We start from the raw sequence: 19,496 nt of genomic DNA on the forward strand, positions 1-19,496 counted from the left end.
ATGTTGCACGCCGGCTATCTCTACCTTGAGACCCTGGCATCGTATAATCCCATAATAGCTGAGACACTTGTGTGCGAGAAAATTCCGCGAATGACATCTCCAAGTGTTGGTCCCTTCATAGCTCGCGCATATATGTCGAAGCCGTGTCCGTCAAGTGGTACGACGGAATTTGGGCATCTCCATCATGGCCACGTTCATCCGACGCTACCAGACCCTTGCTTGGGAATGTGGCTGTTCAACAACTCTTGCTTGCTCTACAGCTCTCTCCACTCTTGCCAAGTGAGAACTTGGGGGAAAAGACGCCGCTTCTTAAACTAGAGAGATGTTGCAGATGGACGAGGCAACGTTGGAGGTTGCTTTTTTTTTCTGATTGATAAATCAACTTCAGAGTCCATATCCATGTATCTCAGGGAACTGGTGTTGCACCGACTATAAACGGTCCTAACCCGACCATTGCGCGACATTGGACGGGTTGCGAATGGTGACAGATTGTCACAGCCCCCGCACTTGGGCGGTCCAGACCCCTGAGAGAATAGCGACAGCCCACTTTGAGACTTAGCGGTGTATGACCTGGATCGTTGAAAGCAAACCCTGGAATTGCGAACGGGGCAAACGCTCAGGGCAGATCAGGTTGTCGGAGGACATATATAATAACGGCCCATGTTCCACGCTAGCATCACGCGGAGATGGCCATCCTTCAGCCGCTTCCATCATCATGGCGGTAGACTCGGAGTCGAGGCCCGCAAATGCGCCCGTCGTGAGAAAGCTGCAGCAACTGGCCTCAGGAGCAAAGTCAGATGGCGGCCGAAATGGCACGCCGAAGAGCCATGCTGATTCCCCGGCTGTAAGCAGTGGATATTCGGATATCGATGGCATTGCGGACAAGTTTCGCGGCCACCTCGTCATTCCGGTTGTGAGCAAGTCTACCGGGGCCTCGTCATGGACTGCTCTTGTTCCGGGGAGCGTCGTGACAGAAAAGGGTGTTTCTGTGGACAGCATCAATGACAGCATTGCATCGAAAGACGACTGGCGTACTGGAGATGTGATTGTGGACGGAGTCACCGTGAGAGCCGTCGTTGGGGCACGCGGCCTCCTCCTCTCTACACGGCAGCCCGATGACTCGCAGCAAAACACCTCGGTGCATCTTGATGAAAGCGGATCGTCCGCCAACGTTTCTCTCATTGTGCAGGCAGACGGTACATTGGAGGTGCACAAGACCTGCTCCCATGATGGCATCGACGAAAATGGACGACCCTGGCTGGAGCGTCAAAATCGGTTCCTGGAAACGAGTATCGCAGTACAAGACACAGACATCTTTGTCAAGCCTTTACGATTCACAGCCAATGATGAGACGTTCTCCATCGACTTTCCCTACCTGGCCAGCCAAACTCTGGCGCAGCTGGCCATGGCAGGCATGGGCGGTCGCCTCTTGTTGGACACCACAAGTGAGCTCCTGGGTGAAATGGCCCAAAGAGTCTGGCCAAAAACCGCAACGGAAGCCCCCAAGGACTTTATCGAAAAAGCGCACTTTGACAGAATCGACAGGCGCGTGGCCATTGCGCGAGCCGCCGTGCCCGAGCTAGGCGCCATCGTCGACAGCAGCGAAATCGTTCTCAATGGCCGGACGCTTATGGGGTTTCACGCAGTAATGGAACAGCTACGAAGTCACCCCGCAATCGAAACCATTTCTCCGACCCTCATCGGGGAGATCCACGGTGACCTGAATCTACACAACATCTTGTGCTGCGTCGGGCCCTCGGCGAAGCGTCCCGTGGCACTGATTGACCCGCGCGGCGTGCACCTGCTCAGCGACTTTGCAAAGACGCGAGACTTTGAGCCAGGCGACTACGCATACGAGCTTTCTAAACTCAAATTCTCCCTGTCGGCTTTTTCAGAGATACGGCACGGCTTTCTGAAGTTGCAGGGCCAAGGCACCGACTTTAAGATTAGTTTCGACCATCACTCTGGATCGGAGACGATGAGGCAGGCGGATGCAGGCTTCTTTGACGTACTCTCGTCAAATGTCGACTTTATGAGCTGGGTCAGAAAGGTTGAGCCTGCAGGTTTTGATGCTCTGCGGAAACGGGTCCTGCTCGGCGAGGCTGCCAACTTCGTTGCCGACGCTGCATGCGCATTGGGCCGAGACACAGTGCACGAAGTCATTCCGCTCTTCTTGATCGGCCTCGACAAACTCAATAGCGTCTTGGCAACTCTGAGTGGCACGATTTCTGAACATAAGATAGACGACTGGTTTGCTCGTAGTGGAGAGCAGGACACAACGGCTGGTATTCTAGCAGTTCAAGAGTCGTTGCTCAAGTCTCGCACCGCGATGCCTCTGTGGGATGTACTTGAAGTATCGGTTCCAGCTACTCAGGCAGCAACTGCAAGACGTCTGCTCGAAACTTTACGGGGAAATTGTTTTCCGCTGCAAACAGGCATCTACGACTCTTCTTTGCCAGGCTCCGAATTGAAGTTTCCTTGTGTTTTGCTCCACAGTCGTGAGGAAAATCAGGGCATGACAGATGCGGTACTATCCGGGATAATCCAGGCCAATGCCTTCTTTGAAGCCTCCGGACTATCGGAAAGCTCAAGGAATGCGCTACGAATTATTTCCGTGCCCTCTACTGGTGATGACTCTGGCCCATTTGGGCGGCAAGGCGGCAAGCTCCTGGCGCCAGGCCCTTGGGGCGCGTCGCCGCTCGAGTTGGTTGCTTTGACAGCGCAACAGCTTCGTTTCGTGAGAGGTGGACGTTGGATCCTAGATGATGCGTCCTTCTTCGTATCAAGCAGAGAGCTCGAGCCACCGGCCGGTGACGTTTGTGTACTTGTCGGCTCTCCCGCCCCAGATGAGCTTTTGCAACCTGCTCAAGTTGCCATTCAACAGGCACTAGAAAACAGCCAGCTGTATGCTGCACTGACAAACGGTACGCAGGGCACGCAGGGCCTCAGGCCATCCGGAGCCGTGTTCCTCTCCACAGAAACCGCCACTGCCTTGGCGCAGACAACCCGGCAAGGCACACGGGCTAGTGGTAATGTATTCACAGATGTTGTGTTCGCCTCAAAGCTGAGCAAGGATAAGTGGGCGGCGCTTTATCGCGTCGTGTGCACGAGGGGCGACGTCGATGCGGCGTGGGATGCCGCGCAGAAGTTGTCGGCCGCTATTCATGCCGAGATCGAGTTTGTCTCGGGCGGGGAGAAGATGGCAATGTTCAAATTTGGATCTATAGAGGACTACAAATCATTGATTGAAGAGGCCAAGAGCGACCCTGACATGAACAGCTTGGCGTTCCTGGCTGCCACCCTAGCCTGGCAGGAGCAGTGGACGATTAGCGAATGATGAAGCACGATCGGTATTGCAAGCAGCTGCTGGCGTAACAAAATGGAATGAATGAATTAAAGACTCTACCTAATCGAGAATGAAATGTCTAGACATGGTATTGCTCTCTTAGAAGAGGCTTCCTTGTCGTTTGTTCGACTATGGCGTCCTCTAGCCAAGAGCAGAGGGCCGTTGACCAAAGCCTGTTTCCGAGGTCGACAACATACCAGTCCCATGACAGATCTGCCATCGTCTCACAGTATATTTGGAACAGATAAGCAGAAACTTTCTCATCCTTCTATCTACACCTCACCATGAATTGTTAATTCCCGGCCAGAAGACACTGGCAGGGGGCGTGGCGATTACCACCACCACGGCTTTCGGTATGGGTCGCGGTGAAGGAGGCCAGCCTCGAGAGACTCGGCGAGAGTTGCAGATGGGTAGTCTGAAGCGAGGCCCTAGGTGGGCGCGTCGCTCTGTGGCTGGAGAGGTTTGTACATTCAAAAGATTTGCGCACCGAGAGCCCAGCGAGGCTTATTAACGGGCTGAGCACATGCAAATCCGAGGCAACTCATCTAGTTCCTTGGCCCGCACCGCCGTGCCAGCCAGACCAAGCCTTGTAGCAGCCAGAAAGCTACGCGTGGCGTCACGGAATGGTGCTGTACGAATTGGCATCGCGGCGGCCAAGCCGCGGAGGAGCAAATCCTCAGTCGGAATAGGCAACAGTCCAAGAGACCCAACCCAACCCAACCCACACTGTAGAACCCGCAATTGCAGGTTAACTAATTTCCGCCCACGGCGCCTCCAGCTTGATCTGGCTAGCCTCCGTCCTCCGTGGCTTGCAACTTGCCCCGGAGGAGCGACCCGAGTGCGCGACTGACAGCAGAGCGAAAATAATGGAGGAGCTAACAATCCTTTTAGTGGCAAAGCCGTCTGAGCTTTCGCACCCCGGCGTGGGGTCCGGCCCTTTCCCCAGAGTTTCCTCCCCTAACCTACTTCTTAGTTTCCACTTACAAGCTTGTCATTGCCAAGTCCCCCCGGTCTCAGATTGTGCAACCTGGGTTACCAGTACAATGTTTTGAAGGAATCATAGACATAGACGAGATAGTGCTACCTCCTCATGTTTCACGCTTTCAAATCACCGGATATTTATTAGTGCGTCACTTGCTGCGGTGCAGCAGCGATATATCGGCGGAGCGACTCAGACGTGGTCTGGCTATAACGCGGACTTGTAATGACAGGGTCTGACACCGCTGCCCTGCCAAAAACACTTGAAAGTTGATGAGTACTTGTACGCACAGGAAAGGTGTGTAAGAGTGGCGTACACTATTGAAAAGCAGATGACCTGTTCATCAGGCCTCCGCGTGGCGACAGTAGAGTACTAGCTCGACGTCGATGCAGCCAGCCCGCGCCATCCAGGCTTGGTCTCCTTGTTTAGTGCAGACTGCCACATGTTTTTTCTTGAGGGGGAAGGGGTTTGTACATTTCTTCGGCCGCGGTTTGTTTTTTGCGCAAGCAACACAATATAACAAAATGTGACCCGCCAGACCGATCTTGCCTTTTCCCCTTGCCTCTCTCCGCTCCTCCCCCGCAAAAGCTTCTAGCTGATCGCCGCCTCGCGTGTCAACAAAGCCATCACGCTCACAAGGCCGACAAATTTACCAAAAATACTTTTCTCAAATTCACAAACCATTCTACAGTATACACCATGACCAGCTATAGCATCAGCAGAAAGGAGCTTGCCATGGACGCGCTGAACCGTGGAGCAGTCTGGGTGCTCATCTTCGCATCCGTGATCACGGGGGCCACCAGCCACCAGCCCAAGGCCTTTACCATGCTTTATATATTTGTGCGGCTTTCTATATGGCTATTCCATGCAATGAGCCTTTGAAACTTTATTCAAATGATGGCAATACTAACGTTGTGTTGTAGGGCTCTCTCACGCTTGTACTCTCCGGCGTCATGTTCCTGCACTCGGCCTTTCGCGTTGTTACCAAGAGAAATCCAGAGACGAACATGCGCAAGGCCGTCATGAAGCTCCCCTTTGAGCTCATTCTCATCGCGTTACTCGTTCTGTGCACCTACTATGGCTTCTCCATCAAGGGTCACCGCGGCGCTGATGGGTATCTGGACGGTGATGTTTCTAGCCGCCGCGTAGCTTGCGGCTTTCTCGGCCTCGTCGCTGCGTACGTCGCCTCGCAACACTCTTGACTTCTCGTAAACATGGACTGATTCTATTTCTAGTGGTGCTCAGATGATTCATGCACCTGCCGCCATGGTCAACTGCCTCAAGGCCAAGCATGCGGAAAACGACAGACGCGAGAAACACGATGCCGATGCCGCAGTCCACGTTTTTGAAGCTCCGGCATAATTTGTATCACGATTTTTGGGATACCCTTGCAGCAGGTGAGATGTCGAGCTGCGAAAGCTGTATTGAGATCTCTCTGTGCGAACATGATTGTTTGGTGTTATTGGGGGCAAAAAAACAGAGCCTGGCCAGGAGGATCCGTCTGGCAGGTAATGTAAATAATGAGGCAGGGAAGAGGGGCGAACCACCTTCTTTTTGAAATTGAAAAACTTTAATTAATTGTATTCGATTCTGTTAGAAATTCCGAAAATGAATAAAGTCATGTCGGAGTGCCAATGCTGAGCATAAACACATCCAGCCGTATAAGTCGCCGAGCCAAGATCAGACCCCTTTCCTTGATCTTCCCCGCATCCGTTCTTCTCCACTACTTACAACTCTCACATCACCTACAATGGCAGCCGTGCAAGATGTTTCGGGTGGCTCAACGACCATCTCTCCAGTTCCAGTACAAGATGACGGCCCGTCGCAGATTCGTCAAGCCTACGAACTGGCAGCCGTCGACCAGGGCACCTCCTCCCCAGGCACCCCGGCCGCCGCAGCTCCGCCCGAATATCCCACCGGCGCCAGGCTCTGGCTCATCCTCGTCACCGTCGCCGCGATCCTGGTGCTCGCCTGCGTCGACATGAACGTGCTCCCGACCGCGCTGCCCAGCATCACGAACCACTTCCACACGGTGCGGGACGCGGGCTGGTACGCGGCGGCGTTCCGCCTGAGCGTCTGCGCCTTCCAGTTCGTCTTTGGCCGCGCGTACGCGCTCTTCTCCGTCCGGCGCGTCCTCGTGCTCGCCAACGCCGTCGCCGTCGCGGGCGCCCTGCTGTCGGGCGCCGCGGCCACGTCGGGCGCCCTGGTCCTCGGCCGCGCCGTCGCCGGCCTGGGCTCGTCGGGCCTGCTCGCCGGCTGCTTCGCCGTCCTCGCGCAGTCGCTGCCGCTGCGCCGCCGGCCGCTCGTCCTCGGCGTCATGGGCGGCGTCGAGGGCGCCGCCGCGTGCGCCGCGCCCCTGCTGGGCGGCGCGCTGACGCAGTCCGTCCTCGGCTGGCGCTGGTGCTTCTACGTGACGGCGCCCATCGGCGTCGCCACGCTCGCCTGCACCTGGTTCTGCCTCCCGGACGCCCCGAAGCCCGAGGCCGTTGCGCGGCTGAGCGTCCGGGAGAAGCTCGCGCGGCTGGACCTGCTCAGCAACCTGATCTTCCTGCCGTCGCTGACCAGTCTCTTCCTGGCTCTGTCGTGGGCCGGCACCAAGTACCCATGGAGTGACGGGCGCGTCGTTGGAACGCTCGTCACGTTTGGCGTACTCTTGGGCGCATTCATCTACAACCAAGCACGCCGCGGCCGCTCCGCTACGCTGCCCCCTCACATAATGAAGCACCGCACAGTCATTGCGGGCATGATTTTCATCCTCTGCATGAACAGTGCGGATAGCATTCTAGACTACTACCTGCCAACGTACTACCAAGTCGTCCGGCACTACTCCCCCGCCAAAAGCGGCTACATGATGCTGCCCATCATTGTCGGCGCCGTCGTGGGGTCCCTGATCCACGGCGCGGGCACAAGCGCCTTTGGCTATTACGCCCCATTCATGCTCTTTGCGTCCATCCTGGGCCCTGTCTCTCTGGGACTGACAACCACCTTTAGCGGTGGCACCAAATTTGTGCAGCTGATTGCGTACAGCTTCATGTTCGGGCTGGCATATGGCATCGGTTTCTCGGGGCCGCAAAACGCCGTGCAAACGACCCTCGCCGAGGAGGATATTCCATTAGGCTTGTCGGTGATACTATTTGCCCAGTCGCTTGGCCCAGCGGTGGCTGTCACGGTTGCGCAGGTGCTCTTTTCAAACAAGCTGTCATCCAGCCTCGCTCGTTTGAACATTGGCTTCAACCAGACGGAGATGGCAGAAAGAGGCTTGTTAGAAATCTTTCAGATCATCCCCCCGGAGAGTCTCGATGAAGCTCTCGGTGGCTTTGAGAAGAGTCTTTCCGCAGCGTGGTATCTTGCAGTGGCTTTTGCTTGTATGACGTTGGTTGGTACCCTTCTTGTAGAATGGAAGTCGGTAAAAACAAAGAAGGACTAAATTATACATGTACAACGTGTTTTCTAACAATTATATTGCCTTTTGACACCCCTTCACTACTTCTCTTCTCACTAATTACGGATCAATGTCAAGTTGAATGGCTGCTTGCACGAGAGCGACGCAGCAAAATGCCCGAGGACATGGTATTGTGAGATTGGAAGCTCCGGATGGAAGCATTATCGCACAGCACGACTTCGTCCAAACTGAACGCCTCTGGTAATACCTCTACATCCGCTTCAGTGGTTTGCACAAAGCATAGCGCAAAAGCAGTAATCGCAAGGTAGAATGCCATGACAGCGTACGGCAGGCCAAGCATCAGGCCGCCGAGCTTCATGCCGAGCGAGAACAAAAAGGCAAGCAGGGGCGCGGCGACGAGCATGCCCACCGTGGTGATGATGCCGATGACCGTCTGCAGCTTGGCGGTGTTCTCCGTCGTGGTGTGCGCCGTGGCCAGCGACCGGCACAGGGAGGAGAGGCCGGCGCCCAAGGTCTTGACGATGAGCCCGGCAACGACGGCGCCGATGCTGGGGCACGACAGCAGGGCGAAGCCCACGACCAGGGCAAAGGCCGACGCCTGCGCCAGGACCCTGTCCTTGTCGCGGACGGACAGGGACCGGACCACGGCGCCGGACATGAGCAGCCGCGACAGGCCGGGGATGGCGACGACGATGACAAAGATGTTGACGACGGTCTTGACGGACAGCAGGTAACCCACCGACGCCATGGACCAGCCGAAGCGCTTGCTGACGTACTGGACGAACATGGTCGACGTGGCCATGCCGACGGGCGCGGGGCAGAGGAGGGCGAAGAGCACGAGGCAGAGCGACGGCTGCCGCAGCATCCGCGCCGCCGTGGCGAGCTGGGTCCCGACCTCGGCGGCGTGGGACCGGACGGCCGACCAGGGCGACTCGTCGTCGTCGTACGTGTCGGAGCCGGGCCCGCCGCGCTTCACCGGCGGCAAGGTCTCCGGGACAAGGACGAGCGTGCCCGCGCCGAGCGCCATGACGACGAGGCTCAGGCCAATCGGGAGCCACGGGGACGAAACCATGAGATACGACGCCAGCAGCAGTCCCACCAAATCGCCCGTGGTGCTGCCGACAAGCAGTGATAGGAATGCGTTGACGCTGTTTGAGATGGCTTAGTACCAGAGACGAGAAAACAACAAGTGAAAATGAAGAAAGAAAAAGAAAAAAAAAAGAAGAAAGAAAGTAAAAAAGCACTGGGTACATCTCTATCGGGAAGGAAACGGGGGAGGGGGCGTACCGATTAGCCTCGTCGGCCACGTCGGAGATGATGGAGTACATGGTCGAAACCAGCACAGTGCTTCCGCCACCGACCAGCACAAAAAGCGGCGACGCGAGCAAAAGGTTGATGGACATTGTCTGTCCCATGGCGAGAACGGCCCATCCGTAGACGGCCTGGAGGATGACGCCGACGAGAGACAGTCGGAGGACAGGTTTGCGACCATTGCTGTTTATTGTCAGCCTTGAAACCTTTTCGCTTGAGCCCAATCTGATCACAAACCGATCTGCGTATATTCCATAAGGGAAGGCGACAAGCAGCTCTGCAATCGCTTTCATCAGCATTGTTTGTTTGTTTTTGTTGCGCGTTCGTCTCGGCGGCGCGCGCGCGCCTGGGTGTGAAGCATACCCAGCGTGCCCTGGATCATGGAGATCCACCCGTTCAGAAAGACCAGTCGCGACTGCACCTCGTCTACCTTGCACATGGTCTCGTCAATCTCTGTCGGCGGTGCATTGATGCGCTGCTGCTGTTGCTTCTGCTGCTCGTCGTAGTAGCTGCGGCAGATGTGATCCTCGACGAGCCGCGTGGTCGGCACCTCGCTGACGGCGCCGGCCACGGCCAGCATGAACGAAAAGAGGGCGATGAGGAGGCAAATGGACCGCGTGCCCCCAGCCTGAAAGAAGGAGCCTGTAATGGGAGGTCGCTGGTGCTGGCGCTGGGTCTCGTCGCCGAGCAGCAATGGTGTTGTCTCTTGCATCGCGTGCCGTTTGTCTGTGTCAAAGTGGTGCATCGACAGTCCTCGTTGACCCTTGCTGCGGCAGCTTGGGATGGCAACATTGCTATTAAATCAACATTTTTCTCACTGCACCATCATCCGAAACTGGACAGGCACGCAAACTACATCATGTCCCCAGCTTGACCCTTGAATGCTCGAGGATTCAAGGTGACGCGTCGTCAGGTCAGCGAGCCTCGTGTATAAGTCCACAGGGCTGCGTAATGCGGCGGGCCACTCCCCTCCAGTGCCCGGCGGGGGGCGTTTTGATAGGGCTGGGAAGCCATGGGGACGCGAAGATGCCTGTCGTCGTTATACCTCTGGTTCTTTTTACATTTCCCGCATCCCCATTGCACGAATCGGCTGCCGTGGATCTGACGAGATCGAGAGAAACCTCCCCTGTAACTACTACACCTAGTTAGTTAGCGGGTACCTGAGCCGTCCGGCTTCCTCTGTGTGTAGCTGGCTGCTTGTACACGTACGTGTACGCGCAAAAATTACCCCGGCGTCGTTCCAAAGCAGGAAACTAGCCTTCATTTTTGTCATTTCCGAAGCAAGATGTCTCATCTGCCATTACGTAGGGCATGATTGAATACTCGGTGTCATTGTGCATCACCGTTTCTCGCCCTCACCACAACCGGCCCCCCCCGCGGCGGCCACCAGTTACGCAAGGCTTACGCAAGGCTAATTAGAATAGTTGTAGGGCTGGCCGCAACAGATTCCAATCGTACATGTATGAAACAAGTCAGCGTCGGCCAACACGCGAATATATCAAGTTTGACCCAAATCTTTGTCCTCAATGGCGTAGGTGCCGTGATACGTACAGTATCAGCGCACAGTGTGAGATTTTCAAAGAGACCTGGATAACCAGGCACAACAAGCGACGGATGTGAGTTTCAGCTCCGTTCGCTTGGCTCGTATCCCTCACGAGAAACACAAATCTCGCAATTCTGCATGCATCTTTCCAGAGAACAAATAAACACACTTGCCTTCTGTACTCTTTCGTGTCGCCAATGTTCAGCTTTTCCATCCATGACCTCGGACGGCACCGGGTCGCCGTCGCCGTCGTCGCGGCCGCCACCACCACCACCGTCGTGCTGCCCGCCGTGTACGTCGCGTACCTGAACTGGGCCGTGCGACGCCGCACGACGTGCTCCTCCGGGCAGCTCCCCCCGCCGCCCGCCGACCAGGCTTCAGCTTCTTCCGTGCCGCCGCGTACGCCCCGGAGCTTGCCCGACGAGGTCATGGCGAACCCGGAGGAATGGGTCGTGAGCTACGAGCGGGTCGTCTCGCGTCCCATTCCCGCCGCGATGCTCGTGCACAAGCTCCGCGGCGGCGGCGACGACCACGACAAGCAGACCACGGCGGGTTCGTCGCCGTCGCCGCTGCTGACGACGTACCTGCGCACCACGTACAAGGCTTTCGGCTGGACGCCGCAGGCGTTCCTCATCCGGGGCCTGCTCGCGGAGCCGGAGCGCAGGGCGAGCTTCGGCGCGGCGCACATTGACGGGCTGGCCTTTGCCGACGGCGACGTGGTCGACGGCGTGTACAAGGTGACGAGCTACCAGTACAGGCAAAGCAGCAACAGCAGCAGCAGCAAAGGCGGCAGCAGCAGCAGCGCAGAGGTGATTGAGCTGAGCATCGACGTGCCGCGCTCCTACAAAGGACCGGCGGTGCGCGGCCTGATCCTGTCGGCGGTGGAGGAGGAGGAGGAGGGAGAGGTTGAAGGCCCGCCGGTATCGGCCACGCCGCCACCAACGACGACGACGACGGCCGTGGCCGTGCGCTTCGTCAATGAGACGTGGCTGTGGCGGAAGAGGGATGAGAAGCCGACGATGCTGGAGAGCGGGCTCGGGAGGTGGTTCCATAGCCTGCTCGCAGGGTGGCTGGTGATGAAAGGTCTGGGGGGCGTTGTTCGAAGGTGAAATGAGGCGAGGTAAAACTAGCGGTGCGGGCGTGTCAATACATCTCTACTCGGGCGTTTCTCCTCTTTTACTTTTCTTCTCTCTTTCTTCTTTTTCCTTTAGTGGCTTTGGGGCTCAGAAACACGTTCGCTCTTCTATTTATATGGTATCTCGTCTGGAAACGTCAAAAAAAAATGGAAAGCAAAACTGGCAAGGAAAACTACACATCCTCTTCCCAAGTTTGTTACAGGAGAGTAGCGACGCCCATGACCACGGCCAAGACGACGAGATTGGCATTCGCAAAAGTAATGGCAGCGGCGCTTTTTGGCTTGCTTGTCTGACTCGGGTTGGTGCCGCCAGAGGCGCTCTCAGAACCCGATCCCGATCCCGAACCTGAACCTGAACCAGAGTCGGAGCCGGAGCCGGAGCCGGAGCCGGAACCCGATCCGCTTCCCGAGTCGCTAAACTTGCCCGCCGCGGTAATCGTGTACACGGTGCCGTCGCCGCCGTTGGTGTAGGTAAAGACGCGACCCGAGGCCGGCGCGGTGACGGTGCCGGGGTTGTTGCTGATGGTGGCGGTGCCGGTGGTGAGCGGGTCGTCGGGCTTGAGGTACGTGCTGACGCCGTCGAGGTTGAAGCCGAGGTCCTTGACGCAGTCGTACGTGTTGAGGTACTTGCCGCAGTTGGCGAACTGGGTGTTGGCGGCGGACTGCAGCTGGCCGAGGTTGTTCAGGCCGAGCAGCTTGGGATCGGTATTGGGGCAGATGTCAAAGAAGCTACGGAAAAAGTGTGTGAGTCGGTGGGCTGGTTTCGGTTTTGCCTGACTATTTGTTTTTTCGTCTTGCATTCTTCTTCTTCTTCTTCTTCTTCTTCTTCTTCTTCTTCTTCTTCTTCTTCTTCTTCTTCTTCTTCGTTCTGGGGCCATGCCAAGCACGCTGCCCTGAATGAGAACATACCTGGAAAACGCTCCGCTGACCTGGCAGCAGTTGCAGCCCTGCATGACCTGCAGGTTGGCGCCGGCGTCGCCCGAGTTCTGGTTGTGGACGCACTGCGCCGCCTGCTGGATGGCGCCGTTGTAGGCGAAGAAGATCCTGCCCAGGTTGCAGGAGCAGGCGGCCGCCTGCTGGCCGCCGCCGGGCGCCGGCGCCGGGAAGTAGGGCACGGGCTGCCTGGCGATGGGGCACCCGCGAAAGTACTGGACCATGTACTCCTGGTACTGGCAGCCCCAGACCTGGTTCCAGCAGTGGGCGGCGTAGCAGTTGAAGTTGTCGACCGAGTCCTGGCAGCCGCAGGCGAGCAGCTCCTTTTGGCTGCCGTCCTTCTTCGCCTGGGCGATGCACGCGCTCGTCTTCTTGCTGGCGGCGGCCTGGCACGACTCGAAGCCCGAGGCGTCGACGCAGCCGTCCTTGGTGAGCGTCACGTCGGCGGCGACTGGGCCGGCGACGGCGACAAGGATGGCGTAGAGGGAGGCGAGCATGGGTGGCAACGGGATGTCGGTTGGTCAGTCGGTTGGTCAGTCAGTCAGTCAGTCAGTCAGTCAGTCAGTCAGTCTGGCTGGAAGAGAGAGAGGACGAAAAGGCGGACGCGAGCAGCAACTCAAACATGGTGTGGAAATAGCAGCATTTACATATTTATAGTGGCAATCACTTGAAAGAAATTCTCATGTCCGTCTGCAGGATAGCTGCCGCGCGAGCCGGTTCCGCTGCGAGGTGCCTTGTTGGGCAAATTGAGCGTCTGGGTAGCGCCGCTCGCTTTTTACATAGTCGAAATACCGCTTCGGGACATTGATTCGACAAAAAACGCAGCATCAGCCTGATCGGATTTGCAGGGTCCTTGGGCATAGGCATGGGCCGCGCCGGCGAAGCTGAACCCTTTGAAGGCATCCAAGGGCGTGGGGGAAGTGCCCGACCCGCGGCGCCATGCTGGATTGGGTGGCAATGCGAGCATGCTGCAGCTCAGTTTATCCAGTTTGCCATTCCCAGCGGGGCCAGGACCGTCGCGGAATGGGGTCCGCGAACAGAATACAAATATCAATGTGTCGACGAGCGGTTTACAGGATGTTGAACGGATGTTTTGCGTGTAGAGAGGTCGATATGAGTGTGTGTATGTGGGTGGGTGAGTGAGTGGGCAGGCGTGTAGATCAAGAGAAACTGTGCCAGTAATTATTACTTGGGCTTTTCTTAAGAGAGCTGTTTTTAGCATGGCTGCCAAGTCAAAGTGGTTTTTGCTTGCCGGTGCTGGGAGAGCTAGCCGGGTGCCGACTTGGCATGAGCTGGTCACGACCATTGACAGTATATTCCCCTTTCATGGTCGAGTCTACAAGGGGAAGAAGGGCTTGGTTTCGTGGCTTGGACAAGGCGGGGTGGCTGTGATGCGTATTGCCGGGGTGCCTCGTTCAACGCATCATCCATGTTCATGTGCTCGATATCGTCGCTACATTGCGGAGGCGCAGCTCAGAGGCTGGTGGGAGACTTGGCTCGAGCCAGTCAATACGACACACAAAGAGCCAGCGGCGGTGATTTTGTAGCAACATGTACGCTGCCGACGTTGTACGTTTCTATTTCAATGCACTATTTTGAGCAGTCAAGGTGATGAGGCGTTCGAGGAAGCTGCAAGGTTTAGGGCTGTCTGGGCATTTGGATTAAGGCGAGGTAGTGGTAGGCTGTCGGGCTGGGTGGGAGCAGGGCCATGTGGAGTAGATAAAGTGGCTGGGGAGGGCGACCAGACTGTTGGCCAGCAGTTGAAGACAATGTTTGGAAAAAAGGGGCGATCAAATAGCTCCCATTGTTAGGTTTGAGCTGGCCATTGAAGCCGGCGCCAACTATGGTTGCGATGGCCGTCCCCTGTTTGTTGGTCTTTAGGGTAGCGTTGATGGAGGTTGCAAGCAAGAGTCCGTAAGTAAGCTGGGGAGAGGGAAAAAAAAAAGCATACGTAGGCGTCACGTGTAAGTGAAGCTGCCAAGAACGCCGCTGACCTCGACGGGTATCGGTACGGTTGAAGCGTGGCCCGGGGGCAGTCCCCATGTAAAAGGTGCTTTAGGTAAATTGAGTACATCCAGGGCCGGATATTTTTATTGTCACTTTTTGAGGCTCTGAAAATGTCTTCTTTGAACTCTTTGCTGTGATTTTTTTTCCTTTTCCTTTTTACAGTGTTAATCCATCAAGATGCCGAGCAACGAGCAGACGGTGACACAAGTAAGTTTTACTTGTTCAGATAAGAGAGGGATAAGTAGTTACGGAGCACACACGGATACTTACCCAGTACTTGTACTTGGGCTATCGGGGAGCGGCTAGGCTTCTTTGGGCCTGCGAGGCAAGTATCCGTCCGGATACCCATTTGCCATTCTGCCACTGGCATGGGGCTGCATCGAGGGTGACTGGGCTGACGAGGCCCAGGTACTTATTTTGCCCCCAGTAAAGGCCCCAGATGCGCTATTTGCAAGATGCGCTGTTGTCTGGTGCCTGCCGCTGTCACCCCCCCTTGTAAGAAAATTGTCACTGCCAGAGAGTGCCAGAGGTACAAGGTTGCATTGTCAGGGGAGGGCCTCGGGCAGCCAGGCAGCCTCACACGACACTGGCCAGGTTCTTGAGTCGGTACTGAGTACCTAGGTACTTACGGAGGAGTACAGGCAAGTAAGTAATTGTCGAGTTAAGTAAGTAGCTGGTAGCATCTCCCTAGAGCAGACCACACCAGGGCTGACGACATGTACACCCCTCGGTATAATTAGCATGACATGACTACAGTTGAAGACGCATGATTTTTTTTTTTTAATTGTGGCTGTTTGGTCATGAACAAATATTCCGGTCCTTAAAATCCGCGCCCGTTCGTCCACCCACTTACTCAGGGGCAAGTCAATCCCTCATCATCTCCGCTTTTCCCACGAGATTTGGCTAGCCTGATTGGCTTAATTCGGCTCGCCCGAAATCTCCCAAAATTATTTTTTGCCGGGCCTCTTTTAGCCTCTGCAGAGTTACTTACTTGACTACCAACTACTTAGTACTTGCTTAGGTACCTAAAAGTAAGTAGCCTCTCTCTCTCTTTCTCTCTGGCCTCTCTCTCCTCTCACCTCTGCCCATTTTTTTTATTCTTTATTTTTTATTGTAGGTTCCTCTTTGTTCATCTCCCCCTGCCGAAACTTGATTTCTCCGTCCTGTATCCCGCCCGCGACCACGAACCTTTCACTTCATCACGCATTGCTCCCCTCGAGCTTTGCCCTCAGATTTCCTCTTGTTTCTATTTCCGGCTCACGAGGTCACGGTACAGATCTTTTTTTTCTATTTTAATCTGTACGCCGTTCAAGTATTCATACCGCCTCCTGTCGTCTCCCGTCTCCCGCCTCCCGCCTCCCGTCTCCAATACAGCCCCAGCCAGCCTAGCAGACCTCCCCTCCCCCCCCAGTCTTACTTTTTAGTCCCTGAGCCGGGCTCCTCTCACTCTCCTCCTACTTACCTTGGATATATAACGTAAGGCTACGGGGACGACGCCTTTTTTTTCTCCCTCCCCCCCCCGATCTCCAACCCCGGCCAACACCACCCTCCTTTCGGCACAACCACCACCTCAACCTCGTGCTCCTTATCATCCGCGCCGCCTTCGCTTGCCTCCTGCATCGCCCGACACGACCGCTTCGCAGACCAAACCCCCTCGACAAAGCTACGCGCGTCATGGCTTGGCTGTCCCGGATCTTGGGCGGCGCTGCTCGCCAGCCCAGGTACGAGTCGGTTCCCGACGAGGAGGCGGCTGATTCTTCCACCTCGAGACCTTACCGTCGCCGCCGCTCCCGCACCCGCCTGCTTCTCCCTCGACAACGCAAGGCCGCCGCTCTCCTCCTCCTCATCGACGTCCTCATCGTCCTCACCCTCGTCATCGTCCTCGAGCCCCTCATCACTCTCCTCCGCCGCAACGACGACCTCTTCACCCCGAGACTCAACCTCCACGGCGTAGCCGCCGCCCCGGAGACGCCTGGCGCCAAGCACAAGATTCCTCGCATCCTCCATCAGACCACCCCCAACGATACCATTCCCGCCAAGTGGGTCGAGTCGCAACGCAGCTGCAAGGAGGTCTACAAGGACTACGAGTACAAGGTAAGCGGACTGCACATGCACACTCCCAGCTCCGGCCCTGACGTCTTGCCCCCTCTCCTGATCATTCTCCTTGTGCCTCACCGCTAACATACGCCTAGCTTTGGACCGACAAGGGTGCCGAGGAGTTCCTCGCCAAAGAATATTCGTGGTTCGTGGACTCGTGGAACAACTATGCCTTTCCCATTCAACGCGCCGATGCCATTCGATACTTTGTCCTCCACCACTTTGGCGGCATCTACCTCGACATGGACACGCAATGTAACCAGACCTTCCCTATGCACGAAGTCGAAAATGACTCGTCCGATCACGTTGCCGTCTTCAAATCCACCTCACCTACCGGCGTCACCAACGACCTCATGATTGCTTCGGCCCGCCATCCTGCCTTTACCATGGCCGTCGCCCAGCTTCCTTACTACTATGCCTGGACACGCTTCTGGGCCGAGTACGGCCCTTACATCAACATTATGCTCTCCTCAGGCCCTCTCTTCCTCTCACTCGTCGTCAAGGACTATCTGCTGCAGCAGCCCACCATCCCTTCGCCTACCGTCAAGGTTATCTCGCCCCCCGGCCTCGACGGCTACATTACCGATCTCGAGAGCAGCACCTGGCACCGCGCCGATGCCCAGACTCTCATGTGGCTCGGCACACGCCCCTGGACCTGGTTCACCATGGGCGCCGTAGGCACTTTTTTCGGTCTTTGCCTCGTCAACTACCTGCTCCTCGCCCTCTACGGCTTCCTTGCCCGCAGAGTGTTGAACATTTCGGCCAGGCTAAAGGAAGCCAAGGTGGCATGACCGACGACAAGTATACGAAAAAAAAGAGAAGAAACTACCACCAAAAAATTGCATCAACATTAAATGGGAATGGCGTTCCGAAGCATGCAAGTGTATAACGGTCTATATATAATAATAATGTCGAGTAAATAGGTTTCAGCGTAATAACAATTCATGACACGCCAGAAAGGCGCATGACCAATACTCGTCTCTCAACTGCTACCTTGCTGCTCTCACTCTGAAAGTAGAAAGTAGTTCGCTCCATCTCTTGACGAGACGGAAATCTCTCTCACACGCTGTCTCTGACCGGCTCGACAACAATACGCTCTACATCCTGGCGCAGGCCTGAAATTACATGACGTTGCCCATGGAGACGAGCCTGCGCATGCCGGGCTCCGGGTAGGCATCGTCGCGGCGGTCGTCCTTCGTCGGCCCGCGGGTCGAGGTTCCAACGAACGCGCGCGGCGAGCTGCTCCGACGCCAGCAGCAGCCGGGCGTGGCCGGCCTGGCCCCGCGGGAGCGCCACTGACGCCTACAGCAGCGGCGCTGTAGTAGCCGTGCACGGTCTCGCCCGCCCGAGGACTCCTGGTCGCGGCTGCCGGCGCCGTTGGCGATGCCCGACGCCCACGAGTGGCCGGCGAACCAGTCGCGGCACCGCGTGATGGGGAAGTACGGGTCTTGATGTGACGGGTTGACGATATCTCTGGAAATACGAAAGAAATAGGGTGAAAGCAGCCAGAGTTGTCAAAAGTTGACAGGCATATCTGTAGACAATGGGGTGCGGCGGGGGGGAGAAAGAAAGAAAGAAAGAAACGGAAAAAGGCATTATTTAGAGGGGAAGGGACAAAGAAGTTGATGTAGTCGCGGTGCTGGTCCAGCCAAGTGCTGTCGTAACGGGCAATGACGGCAGCAACGTTGAGAAAGTACCCGGAGTGGAAGTGATGATCGTTGTAGTAGCCGTTGCCAAAGTCGACCCAGGTGCTGTTGTACCCGGCCTTGTTGATGATGCCACCCCAGCCCATCTCGTACGCGGGCAGCGTCGAAGACGACGGCTGGCACCGGTGTTCGAAGGAGGCCTTGAGATAGCTGACCACCTTTTCGACCAGATCATGGCGACCCATCTCATCGCTAACGGTTCCCGCGTGTTAGTCAAGACACACCGGGGGGCCAGTGCTGCCGGGAAGAGAGAGAGAGAGAGAGAGAGAGTTGAGATAACACACACGCGAAGAGGGCGAGGCGTGCCTGCGCGGCCATGCTGCCGCCCCAGTAGCAAAAGTCGCCGGGCACCGGGGCGCCGGACACGTTGAGCAGGCCAACCTCGTACTCGAGGCCGTTTGTGACGGCGTCGGCGCACGAGCAGTCCAGAGGACGCGGAGAGTTCCACGTCATGTCCGACAGGGCGTACTTTATGCGCCACTGGTTGCCAATGGCCGGATACATCCAACCCTTGTGAATTTTATCATCATCAGCAAGAAGAAATTGATCTGGCACCCGGACCTGCAGAGAAGAGACAAGACAGGCGAAAAAGAAATAACCAAAAAAGAGGGAAAAGAGACAGGGAGAGAAAAAAAAAGAGAAACACACTTTGGTAGTCAGGTAGCCCAACGCACTCGTGGGCGGAAAGTCGGGATTCTGCATCGTCAGGCGGTGGTGCGGCCAGGTGAGCATCAGCAGGCGCGAAGCCGTCGCCGCCGTGCGTGTCCCAGTTGAACATGACCGTGCCGTCGGCATCGGAGAAGGAGTAGTCGAGGCCGACGGCGGTGGGATACGTGGACGGCCAACGCCAGGAAAAGGCGAGAGAGCAGGGACAGCATGTTTACATCCGAGATATACAGCTCCAACGGAACGGGACGTATCACGGAAGGGTCATGCCATTCGTATAAGTTCTATAGACCACAGTCTCACACCGTTGCAGTGACACTTGGTCATTTATCAGTCTGCGGAATAGTTTATCGTAATCTTCTACACTCGG

General features: G+C 56.4%; 8 protein-coding genes across 8 annotated transcripts; 5 read left to right on the forward strand and 3 right to left on the reverse strand.

Moving 5' to 3' along the window:
• Nucleotides 1–715: 715 nt before the first annotated feature.
• On the forward strand, nt 716–3,337 carry V2A60_009300 (uncharacterized protein; the record flags this gene model as incomplete). Its single annotated transcript, XM_083260567.1, has 1 exon — nt 716–3,337. The coding sequence occupies one exon, from the start codon at nt 716–718 to the stop codon at nt 3,335–3,337; it is 2,622 nt and encodes an 873-aa protein (XP_083116693.1).
• A 1,687-nt stretch (nt 3,338–5,024) lies between these two features.
• Nucleotides 5,025–5,687, forward strand: V2A60_009301 (uncharacterized protein; the record flags this gene model as incomplete). The annotated part of the gene is made up of 3 exons (XM_083260568.1): nt 5,025–5,165; nt 5,249–5,502; nt 5,561–5,687. 3 exons carry the CDS (start codon nt 5,025–5,027, stop codon nt 5,685–5,687), a joined length of 522 nt encoding a protein of 173 aa, XP_083116694.1.
• A 388-nt stretch (nt 5,688–6,075) lies between these two features.
• Nucleotides 6,076–7,752, forward strand: V2A60_009302 (major facilitator superfamily domain-containing protein; the record flags this gene model as incomplete). Its single annotated transcript, XM_083260569.1, has 1 exon — nt 6,076–7,752. The coding sequence occupies one exon, from the start codon at nt 6,076–6,078 to the stop codon at nt 7,750–7,752; it is 1,677 nt and encodes a 558-aa protein (XP_083116695.1).
• An 88-nt stretch (nt 7,753–7,840) lies between these two features.
• V2A60_009303 (uncharacterized protein) lies at nt 7,841–9,751 on the reverse strand (the record flags this gene model as incomplete). Its single annotated transcript, XM_083260570.1, has 4 exons — nt 7,841–8,876; nt 9,016–9,222; nt 9,277–9,316; nt 9,403–9,751. The coding sequence occupies 4 exons, from the start codon at nt 9,749–9,751 to the stop codon at nt 7,841–7,843; spliced, it is 1,632 nt and encodes a 543-aa protein (XP_083116696.1).
• Nucleotides 9,752–10,779: 1,028 nt separating this feature from the next.
• Nucleotides 10,780–11,691, forward strand: V2A60_009304 (uncharacterized protein; the record flags this gene model as incomplete). Its single annotated transcript, XM_083260571.1, has 1 exon — nt 10,780–11,691. The coding sequence occupies one exon, from the start codon at nt 10,780–10,782 to the stop codon at nt 11,689–11,691; it is 912 nt and encodes a 303-aa protein (XP_083116697.1).
• A 223-nt stretch (nt 11,692–11,914) lies between these two features.
• On the reverse strand, nt 11,915–13,147 carry V2A60_009305 (uncharacterized protein; the record flags this gene model as incomplete). Its single annotated transcript, XM_083260572.1, has 2 exons — nt 11,915–12,446; nt 12,627–13,147. 2 exons carry the CDS (start codon nt 13,145–13,147, stop codon nt 11,915–11,917), a joined length of 1,053 nt encoding a protein of 350 aa, XP_083116698.1.
• Nucleotides 13,148–16,331: 3,184 nt separating this feature from the next.
• V2A60_009306 (glycosyltransferase family 32 protein) lies at nt 16,332–17,545 on the forward strand (the record flags this gene model as incomplete). The annotated part of the gene is made up of 2 exons (XM_083260573.1): nt 16,332–16,751; nt 16,850–17,545. The coding sequence occupies 2 exons, from the start codon at nt 16,332–16,334 to the stop codon at nt 17,543–17,545; spliced, it is 1,116 nt and encodes a 371-aa protein (XP_083116699.1).
• A 330-nt stretch (nt 17,546–17,875) lies between these two features.
• On the reverse strand, nt 17,876–19,238 carry V2A60_009307 (uncharacterized protein; the record flags this gene model as incomplete). The annotated part of the gene is made up of 4 exons (XM_083260574.1): nt 17,876–18,225; nt 18,339–18,652; nt 18,747–18,970; nt 19,131–19,238. 4 exons carry the CDS (start codon nt 19,236–19,238, stop codon nt 17,876–17,878), a joined length of 996 nt encoding a protein of 331 aa, XP_083116700.1.
• Nucleotides 19,239–19,496: the final 258 nt, after the last annotated feature.

This window comes from Cordyceps javanica, chromosome 6 (genome assembly GCF_051103115.1).
Source record: "Cordyceps javanica chromosome 6, complete sequence".
NCBI lineage: Eukaryota > Fungi > Ascomycota > Sordariomycetes > Hypocreales > Cordycipitaceae > Cordyceps > Cordyceps javanica.